The 11,232-nt window shown below is 40.9% G+C and overlaps 1 protein-coding gene across 1 annotated transcript; it reads right to left on the reverse strand.

Annotated features, from left to right (window-relative positions):
- Window positions 1–2,921: 2,921 nt before the first annotated feature.
- Window positions 2,922–10,968, reverse strand: fancb (Fanconi anemia complementation group B). The gene is made up of 8 exons (XM_022740549.1): window positions 9,898–10,968; window positions 9,629–9,784; window positions 9,432–9,518; window positions 9,013–9,141; window positions 8,257–8,426; window positions 5,449–5,873; window positions 5,126–5,366; window positions 2,922–4,334 (listed from the first exon to the last, which is right to left on the reverse strand). The coding sequence occupies exons 1-8, from the start codon at window positions 10,804–10,806 to the stop codon at window positions 3,923–3,925; spliced, it is 2,529 nt and encodes an 842-aa protein (XP_022596270.1). The 5' UTR covers window positions 10,807–10,968; the 3' UTR covers window positions 2,922–3,922.
- Window positions 10,969–11,232: the final 264 nt, after the last annotated feature.

The following is an 11,232-nucleotide window of genomic DNA, read 5'->3' on the forward strand; positions in this document are numbered from 1 at the left end:
GATAATGGCCTTCACACTGTAGCGTGGAGATTCCATCAGCTGGGGCTCGCCAACCAGTTCAATGGAAAATACTGGCCTGGTGCTCACATACAAGAAAGGACAACTGTAATAGCTATATACACAAGGTAATAAAGATTTTTCTTACACCGTTCCCACCTGTTGTTACCAATATATATCATCAATAAAGAGAGAGGGGTGACCACATCGGTTCTCGATATTCAGATATATGTCCTGTAAAACCATTATCCACCCAGTAACACTATTCATTACCACAGTGTGGGTAATGCCAGGATCCATCAACCTTTATTTGTTTTAAAGATGAATACATGGCCTGTGGTAGGCTTATTGCGAAGGCTGCATGAATAATCCAACTGCTTTTTTTAATGCTCAAAACACAGGGATTATAAACTAATCAATAATACTAATCCTCACATGGAAATACCATCCATTTCACCGACACAGCCTTACATCATGATCCATTATTATTGCTGTTTGAATATGCAAGGATGCAACAAGCCTTTATGCAATCAAATTTAGAATGACAGCTTATGAGGGGAACATTATTTGCAGCTTATAATGGTGTTTAAGAGGGAAACAACTTTCCCTCATTCATTAAGGTTTAGGGAGGCTGCTTTGAGAGGTCTGAGAGAAAGAGAGAGAGAGAGAGAGACAGAGAGAGGCAAGAAATGGGGGTTGCCATAGCAACTGCACAGCAATTGATAGGGCTAGTGTGAGAGAAAAGCAGGACATTAACGAAGTTAAGAACACTGGTGCATGATTTTGCCAAAAGTATCTCCTATGCCTGAATACACATATTGCACTACATAATCAAAACATCATTTCGACTGTGTATATTCAGATGCTTCCCTGGCACTCTTCAAACAGCAAAACAAGCACTGTGTGTGTGTGTGTGTGTGTGTGTGTGTGTGTGTGTGTGTGTGTGTGTGTGTGTGTGTGTGTGTGTGTAATTGTGGTATCTATTTTATGTATGCTGCACCAAAAGCGGTACATTGAGACACGTGGCACTCCAGCCCCAGACACGCTGCGGGTTGACGTGTGATCATCTGCAGACCGGTTGCACTGATCTCCGCACTTTTCCTTTATTGGCTCAAGGTAGCCTCGTGAGAAGCAAGTGTCAATGAATTCACACCGAGAACTGTGTGCCCCGTGAGTTAATAAAACTTCAGAGGCCGTTTTAAAATGTAACCACATCTGAAAACCACAACTTCAGTGCGACCAAACTATCTCCATGACAACTGTGCAGCTGTCTGCTGAGAAAAAGCCACAGGGTGTAGTTGGAAGCTTTAGGAACAAGGTGAGTGGACATTGTGTTGAGAATTTGTTTTTGAATCGAGCTCAACAGCCTTCGTATTCAATGTTCACATGGTGAGAAATGGTATAAATTATTAGCCGGGCATTATCAAATAAGTATAATTCAGCTTGTGTGTACTGTTTAGTGTAGTATTATGCCTAAGGGCTTAATAAAAATGTGTTGCTTTGTGATAAGCAAAAGGCACAACCTCAACAAATACTAGTATTTATAGATGTAATTATATAACACTTGGTGAGATGTCCTAGAGCTTCACGATTAAATAATTTAAATATGGTAACATTCAATTTAAATGTTGCCAACTCATGAGGATTTTCTGTCTTTGAACCAGTGTTGCCTCATATGGGAGCTCCCTGCATATAGAATCATGTTTATTATGTGGCATGTCTGTATGTGGTGTGTGCACTGTTCATTATGCTGTAGATATAATCAATGTCCTCCCACCCTGTTTGGTTGACCCACTGAGTTCCAGAGTCCAAAGGAGGAAACCCTGTGACCCCAATCAATAACAGTCAACTGCAGGCAAAGACCAGACCAGTGCCCTCGTCATACAGTATCAATATAAACATGGCTTAGCAGTGGCATTCTTTGTTATGGACGACTCAACTTGATGTTATTAAAAAGGCACAAGCTGTGGTTCAAATGTCCACCCACCATTAAAAATGAAATTGCAAATTTGGATTACAACTAGATTTAACTTAATAATATTAAAGCAATAAAAAAGTATCATCAGCTCAGCAAGACATAAAATCCTGAATTTTTATCTGAAACTGTAACCTTTTAATTATGAATATGAACACTTATATGATCAGTAAATGTGGGTCTTCAAATATTTATTATTTAATTAAATACCAAAATGTGTCAGTTCATTTCAAATTATGAGATAGCAATTAAATATTATGAAATACTAAAACAACATTGTCAGATAAAAAGTGTAATTTTTAGATAGGAAATACAAACGAAATGTTTTGATTTGTTATTAATTTTTTTTTTTACTTTAACTTTTTATCTCATAATTTTTATTTACTATTCACTTACCATGAGCATTTTTCAAATCACGACTAACTTTTTGTCTGGTTTTTCCCCCCCCTTTCTTTTCCTGGCATAAATAGGCGGCCATACTAAAGTCACAGTCGACAGCTGGCAGCCGCAGAAGTGTCAAAAGATGCAGAAATCTGCCTATCGTCAATTTGAGATATCTGAGATGTTTGTATGTTTGTCTGAGATGTTGTAGAAAACCTGCAGTCTACTTCCACCATTCAGAGTTAATAGAACTTAACAGGCAATAATGGGATGACAAAACATATATTTTACTCTGGGTGGCAGTTGGGGCTCTAGGGGAACACCAATACAGATGAATTTTCCTTTTCACATGTGATCTATCCCCCCCCGGCCATTTACTGGTGTTATTTACTGCACAGGACAATTCTTCTTCATCGCTTGCCTTGAGAGAGGTGTTTGTCTCACATCAAAAACAAAAAAAGATTGTGAAGTCTTTTGTGTGTGTGTCTGAACATAACAGCAAAAACTAACTGAGCTGAAAAGAGATTTATTTTCATTCTAACACATCAAAAAACATTTCTTACTTTTATAGTGTTTTATCATCTCACAGCACCATTACTATAATAAAATAACATTTTGGGAATAGCTGATGGAAATACTGAAATCTGTAGTAATTATGTTACAGCTATGTTTACTGGAGACCTGTGGCAGTGAGTCTAGTGGAAGCTGTTATGTGCAATGAGGCAGAGACATTAAAAGTAGTAAAAGAGGGGCAGTGGATCTCCGACTGAGTAAGTTCCATAAACACATGGAGTAGAACGAGCAAAATGCACATCTTCGTTTTTCAGCCCCCTCTAGGATAGGGGGAAAAAAAAAATCCATTTTAGCAAATACTACGGGTCAAGCTGCTGCAGACCTTATGTATCCAACTAAGACTAGGTCCTGTTAAGTAGGATTCGATGTTTACTTGGACGAATGGCATTTTAACTTACAGCACTAACAGCCTGTGCAGCGTCATAGGAGCAACAGCACCAAAGAACTGTTTTATTTACATCGTTTCACAGGAAAATAACTGAACCATGAGAGGAAATACCACTAAAAGCTTTCAGTCAACTACAGCCAGTGAGCAAATGTATAACCCCTTGCTCTACTGTCATCGGTTGTCTTTATTTTTTACACAAATAGTTTCTCACTCAAGGATGAAAATGGTCTCTGTCTCCTACTGAAGAGCACACTGCAGCAGCAACGACAGACGTAAAAGAGCATTTTCGAACACTCAGGGTCTAAAGGGATATAAACAGAAGAATAAGCTGAGCAGAGATGCAGTACCGCATCAGTGTCTGATTAAGGTTGTGACACCCAAGAGGTGATCCAATGGAAATAGGCTAAGGCTCTTCACAGCAACAGACACTCAAAAGATATGAACCCAAGAGGCTCTCTGAGAGAGCAGGCACACACGGTTCAGCTCAGGACATAACCAAGGCAGCAACGGGGGTCTTTTCTCAATTATTAGACATGACACAATGGCTTTTTCGTAATACGTATGTCGGTGATTGGATGACTTTTAACAATAACTACGTCGGTAGCATATCAGTGGAGCAAAGTTCTCTGTATTTCCAAGAGAGCTGCCAAATCCCCATCAAGCTGGACTTTGGACATGCTTAGGTTCAGCTTACGATACCTCCCAACATCCACCAGGGGGCTCAACCTCATCCTACTCATCTCCACATCCCGCTGCCACGCCTCTCTACACCTCTGCAGCCCCTCCACAGTACCTGGCTCAGGTGTGTCATCGCGCCCAGGGCTCCTTGTCTTCTCATCCTCATCTTTTTCACAAAGAAGCAATGACACACACTCTCTGAGTGACACCACCTCTTTTTCCAGTGCCAAAGAAAATATCTGCGCTGCACCCTGTCCTCTTGTACCTTTGACAGGCTGGATGGAGCAGGACACAGGGATGTAACCCAAGAAAGAGTCCAGGAACTGGAGCATCTGTAATTGGCTGCCAAGGAAGAACAGAGCCAGATTGTGCATGTTACTACATAATACATCTTATAATAAATGAGACAAAAACATTACATGTCTTCATATCTCTTTATAATTCATGTCGTTTATCATCTGTTTCACCCCCTGCTAGAGTTTATTTGCAGGATTTGTAATTTTAAGTTCTCTGCTTGGCAGAGAATCTTAATTCAATGGAATATCACACTGACATCCATCCTGGTCATCTTCAACTTTGAATATATTAATATAAATTGAACAGTACACACTTCTAGTTGCAGAACTAGCTTTAGCTACATTGAATAAAACTGAATTATTCAAGAGAGTCCCTGGCAACAGTGTTTGAACCAATACAATGAGCAGTAACATTAAAGTTTGCAAAAGAATTGAAAGATTATCTGTTACACAAATTTTCTGGCTTCACACAACCATCAAAAATTGCAGCATATAATATTTCAAATTATACAAACTAAAGGAAGCCCTTCATAAAAAAAAAAAAAAAAACCCACAAAAAATTATATGAAGATAATGGAAAAATCAGGACTTGGTTTTCGATAACTTGTAGACCTAGACACAATGGATTTTGGTAAGTAACACTAAATGTAAACAGAAAACTTCTTTATTTGCAGGAAACATCCACGCTTTAAGATAAAAAAAAATCCACTGTTATCCTTTATGAACTGATACTATAATTATGGCCAAAACCCAGTACTATCAAAACCAACAACACCTACAACTCTGAGGTCAATAATACAGCCATCTCACTGGTATCTGTAAATAAAAATGATTTACCTGGAGTGGACAGACAGTTCCCCCTGGAAAGGGGTTATCTGATGCCAGCGCAGCAGCATGAGAGCTGGTGGTCCCGAAGAATGTAACAGTAGATACTGAGGGCTCACTTCTATCCTCTCACAACCCACTCTTTTCTGAATCCAGCCGTCTATGTCACCTAAGCTGTGATCAGGGGAGTCTATATGGAAGACCCAGCGATCCAGCACTGCCAACAGACTCAGCAAGTCCTCTTTAACCTCATCTGGGCACAAAAAGAAGACAATAATGAACATCCACTTGTGTCAAAATTAAAATCTCAAGTCGTAGGGTATTTGTGATTTTACCTGTTTTGAGTTTGGGGTTTTTCAGCAATTGGGTTTGGAAATCGCCATTGATGTCTAGAGCAACTTGACCACAGTGCAGGACAACCGGTGTTGGGTTGCTCACGAGGGAAAAAGCATCTTGTCTCTGGACGTAATGGAGCATGACACGGCACTTGACACAGCCAGAGTTCAACAGAGGAGTCAGCTTGGTCACAGCAGTCACAGCCAGTCTGCATGTGTTGAGATCATCGGGTCTACCGGCGTTGTGCTGCTTGCTTCTTTTGGCTGCGGGCTCTGGGAACGAGGAGGCATAGGAAGAGGAGGAGGATGATGATGAGGGGCAGGGTGTGGAGAGCCACAGCACTTGGCTCTGGGTCTGGATGACTTCGGGCGTTGAGCTCTGGCCCGTCTCTGTCAGGATGGATAAGCTCACACTGGCCACTGGTCTGCAACAAAAATAGCACATCACTAACAATCAGATATCACATGGACGGCGGGTAATCAGATACAAAACTACGGACTGTGTGTGAGTGAATGTGCGACTGTTTGTAAACTGATTAACAACACCGATATCTCTAAGTGGTGAAATGACACCAGCAGTACAAGTGCACCAATCACATACAGAGCATTCAGAAAGTCTCCCGATCCCTTCTCTTTTTTCACATTTTGTTATGTTGTCGCTAAAATCATTTAAATTCAAATTTTCCCCTCATCATTTCGAGATTCAATACCCTATAATGACAAAGTGAAAACAGAATTTTACAGATTTTTGCAAATTTATTCAAAAGGCAAAACTGAAATATCACATTGAGATAAGTATTCTAACCCCTTCACTCTGTACTTAGCTGAAGCACCTTTGGCAGCGATTACAGCTTCGAGTCTTCTTGGGTATGTGCTTCGCACATTTGGAATTTTCTGCCATTCTTCTCTGCAGATCCTCTCCAGCTCTGTCCGGCTGGATGGGGCCCATCTGTTGCCAGCCATTTTCAGGTCTCCTCTGAGATGTTTGATTATGCTCTGGCTGGGCCACTCATGGACATTCACGGAGCCGTCCCTGAAAGGTGAACCTTGGGCCTTTGCTCCGTTGAGCTTTCCCTCAACCCCGACCAGTCTTGCTGTCCCTGCTGCTGAAAAACTTTCCCATAGCATGATGCTGTCACCACCATGCTTCACCATTGGTTTCAGACCAGAGAATCTTGTTTCTCACAGTCAGAGTCCTTTTGGTGCTTTGATGGAAACTTTCACTGAGGAGAGGCTTCCGTCTAGATACCCCCCTATATATCCCAGATCGGTGGAGTGCTGCAGTGATGGCTGTCCTTCTGGAAGTTTCTCCCATCTCCACACAGGATCTCTGGAGCTCAGCCAGAATGACCATCCGGTTCTCGGTCATGTCTCTTACCAAGACCCTCTCCCCCAATCGCTCAGTTTGGCCGGGCAGCCAGTTTTAGTTAGAGCCCTGATTGTTCCAAACTTCTTCCATTTAAGAATTATGGAGCCCGCTGTGCTCTTGGGAACCTTCAGTGCAGCAGAAATGTTTTGTAGTCTTCCCAGGATCTGTGACTCGACACAGTCCTGTCTCTGAGCTCTGCAGGCAGTTCCTTCCACCTCATGGCTTGGTTTTTGCTCTGATATGCATTGTCAGCTGTGAGGTGTGTCTTTCCAAATAATGTCCAATCAATTGAATTTAGCACAGGTGGACTCCAATCAAGGTGTGGAAACATCTTAAAATGATTGAGAGAAATGGGAGACACCTGAGCTAAATCTCAAGTGCTCTTGTTGGGAATTGTTGGGCCTCTGTAAATAATATTACAAAGAGAAGGTCTAGACCTCTTCTATTTGAAAAGTGCATTGAGATACCTTTTGTTCTGAATTAGCGCTAATTGACTTGATTCATAACAAATGGTCTGAATACTTATATCAATGTAATATTTCAGTTTTTCCTTTTTAATAAATTTGCAAAAAATGTCCAACATTCTGTTTTTGCTTTGTCATTACGGGGTATTGAGTGTAGATTGATGAGGAAAAAAAATTATTTAAACGATTTTAGCTTAAGGCTGCAACATAACAAAATGTGAAAAAAGTGAGGGGGTCTGAATACTTTCTGAATGCACTGTACAGGCTCTTCATGCCAGAAGTAGTTTTCCTTCAAATGTTCTCAAATAAAAAAAACAGGAACAGGTGGATGGAGGAATCTGATAGCTTCTTGTTCCCACTAAAGGAGCTTGGAGATGTTATTAAAAACTTGTTGCCATGGTGACAACCTTGCCACCATGCAGCTGGCTTGTGAAATTCATATTAAGTTCGGGGGCAATCAAAAAGGCCAAAAAACAAAAAAAAAACATCCTTAATTCATTATTGATATTCCTTAACAGACATTTTGCATTAAGTTTCTTTATAAAACTGCCTCGTTGATTGCAAAACGCAAAAACTCTCAGTTCTTTCAGGACAAGGAAAAGTTTTACCTCACAGATGTGATTTACTCAACAAGATCTGGCACCACAAAGTTGTGGTTCTGACGAATCTAATCAGGCATCAATGATACAGTCAGACAGCTGGTCAGCAGTACTTCGCACTTGCCTAATACTGTAGATGGAGCGTCATATTAATATCGCCTGTATATTTACCATACACAGATGGACCCACTCAACCAGAAGAACCCATTATGTGGATGTGTTTTTTTTTTAGAGGGATCACTACCTAGTGTTTAGATAATGTCATGTTCAGTTGGAAATTTTGGAAGGCTGATGCCGCGGCTCATAAAGCTCACTTATTCTTCACACAGAAAAATCTATAAAATTCACTTCAATTAAAAAAACAAATGGTGTTTACACAGAGCTGTCAGTCGTCAGTATCAATCCCACAACCATTCGGTCCTCAGCAATGCGATGCCAGAGCTTGTCAACTTGAAGTTTTGAAGACATTGCTGGCATGTCTTGCATCTTGTCATCCAAGGCCTCATCTTTTGACTCATCAGAGTCCCACAGAGCAATGAGGCCTTCCTGGACAGAAAGTGCAAAGACTATAATCAGCAATGACAAGTGTGTGACAGCAGTGACAGCAATAGCAGTTTCTGTCAGACATTTCAATTTGAACAACAGTCTATTTGGTACAAACGCAGTGGACTTTTAAAATGCTATTTGAAAACACAGAGAATTGGGAAGTGATACTTTCTGTCAAAATACAGGATAATTATCCCTAGCATTCGCTTTTCATGGAATTTTGTTTTGGGCCATATGCAACATTTGCTGTGGGTGTTTCTTATGTCAGTAAGGCCACCAGTTAGAAGTTAAGCAAGGCTCATAACCATGTCACAAAACCGCAACAAAAGCATTTAAATAATTAAAATGACATCATGAGACATAAAGTAGACAAGACAAGGAAACATTTGTGGCATTTGTTCTCATTGCACACATTTGGCATTGCTTCCTCAGTGCCTGTAGGAACGCTACCTCAGCCTCATGAGTTGCTGGGTTGATCCCCTTTACAAACACCACTCAGCCCTCTAAAATATAGCTAAACACTGTAACACAACACATGCCATTTAGCAGAAAGTAAAGGTTGTATATTTTCTTACATTAACATTACCTGCTCAGGCTCCGCCAGAATAGGTTCTCTTTCTGAGACCGCGTCAGTAAGGGCTTGGACCGACTGCTGCACGACTCTTTCCTTCACTCTCACTTCTCTTTGAAGCTCCTGAAGCATGGTCAATCCACTCTAGATGACAGATTTGATTGACAGAATATTTTGGAAACTGGAATATAGGTCGTTATCTCATACAAATACCATCATCAGGTCATTGATTATGAGGAATAAAAAGGGCTGGGGTTATGGATTCAATCAAATCATTATCACTGTATTAACACGATATTTTTCTGACAAAGATACACATCACTATACAACTAATGTATGTAGAAAGATGGCCATGTTCAATAAAATGAGCAATGTTGCTGTTAAGCATTACAAGACTTGTGTTGTCACTCCAGTAATAGTTTATAAATGTTCACCTGTAGTCTGGACTCTAAGGCTTGAAGAGTGAGCAGATAGTTCTCTGCTGGAGGAGATCGAGTTGGTGCTCCAGTGTCCTGTCCATTCTGAAAACGTGTATTTTTAATGAGTCATTCTGACCTCTGTCACATATGCACTTTATCAAAGAAAAATGCACTATAAAATGGCAAACTCTAGTTCATGACATATGCCTTACAGAATATGAAATACCACAGAGGTCAGTGATGAGGAAATTTCCCAGGAGCTGCCCTGTTACACCTTCATCCTTAAAAACCAATAGCAACTGGTCTGTTCCACATCCCAGGAAGTCATCCACATGCATTGAGCTGACACCTGACCAGTGGGAGGCTATCTGGAGAAGAGAGTTTAACAAAGCAGGCTTATTAAAAATGTGCAAACTGGATGAAAGATAGCAAAAGAAAAGACAAGTATTCCATAGATAGTGAACCCCCATTTTTTACATACCTGAAATGTTTCCTTCCACACAGCGCAAACATGCCCCTGGTGAAATGATATGACAAACAGGCAGCCATTCCTTCCAGTGTTGACCAACTGAATATCTTCAGGCTGTTGGAAGGGGAGCTGACATGTGTCTTTTACGATTCCATTCTCGAAATACACGATTTGCTGGTTAGAAGTCGCTGCAACCACAGCAGATTTCAGCACACTATCCACTTTTTCAGCTGAGAGCACAAAGATGCACCGTGTGATGCAAATATAAGGGTGAGGTAAAATCATAGTGCCATCAAATGTATGTCCATTCTCAACAAAATAGCCCAGAGTTTGGTTCGTGAGCTGATTATTTTCATTTTGCTGTCCAAGAATAAATAGCTGTCCTTTGTGGAGGGGAAGTTCTCCAATAACACTGTGGGAAAACTGAATGGGTATCTGTCTCACCTCCCCTGCCTGCAAAGATGTATAGAAGACATTACCAGCATGAGTCCACAACACCGTGGGGCCTTGGAGGATGGACACAGACTCCCTCATTTGATAAGTGAGTTTAAACTCAATGCAGGGCTCCAATCGGTTTGAGCTGCTCAGTGTGAGAAGGCTATACTTGAAGCTCTCTCCTTTCTCACTCTTCCGTGTCACTAAAACACAAGGTGTGGCGACTTTCTTCTGAGCATCTATGGCACATTTACATTTTACAATATCCACATGAATTGATCTTTTCCTGCTGATGACAGCTGCTCCATCCGCTGCCTTCAGGAACGTGTTGTCCTCCCGTTCAAATGAAAGGCTGCGGAATATTAACTCGCTTATTTCGCCGTCATTTGTGCCTGAAGCTCGTTTGCAGTTAAATAAGATTATCTTTCCACACAGGGAAATCCGATGGGGATTGCGATACAGATCTTCCAGGAGCAATCTTTCCATTATACAAAGAGAAGCATCGGATACCAACAAGGACTTATCTCTCCCAATTGACCGCTTGGGTTAACGTTATTGCTAAATTTGGAGCTGTCACGTTCATGGCAGAAGTATCACCAAGGTGTACAAATGGACCTCTCGTTACTAAATTAACTGGCGAGAGAGACATGCAGTAGCTTTCAGCGTTTCATCATACGGACTGTTTGTATATTCTTATGAGCGCGCCAACCGGAATTGAACACTTCCTGTAAAGTGCATTGTGGGTGAGAGTTGGTAAACAAAAGTGAGTTAACGACATTATAACATACTTAGCTCGCTAGTCCTGTATTCAGTCGAGTCAAGTGTGAGAATGATTAGATAAACCCTTTAAATTTCCCGTGATCATGAACTTCAACGCCACCCAAAAAACCCTTTACTCTTTGAGTTAAAACC

This window comes from Seriola dumerili, unplaced genomic scaffold, assembly GCF_002260705.1.
Source record: "Seriola dumerili isolate Sdu_G_001 unplaced genomic scaffold, Sdu_1.0 BDQW01000052.1, whole genome shotgun sequence".
Taxonomy (NCBI): domain Eukaryota; kingdom Metazoa; phylum Chordata; class Actinopteri; order Carangiformes; family Carangidae; genus Seriola; species Seriola dumerili.

Bases quoted from the DNA above. Each gene is read 5' to 3' on its own strand.
- fancb (XM_022740549.1), bottom strand. From the start codon at position 10,806: ATGGAAAGATTGCTCCTGGAAGATCTGTATCGCAATCCCCATCGGATT. The intron at 9,785-9,897 runs GTATGTAAAAAA...TCTCTTCTCCAG, and splicing joins TGTGGAAGGAAACATTTCAG to ATAGCCTCCCACTGGTCAGG. The intron at 5,367-5,448 runs GTAAAATCACAA...TTTTGTGCCCAG, and splicing joins AAACCCCAAACTCAAAACAG to ATGAGGTTAAAGAGGACTTG.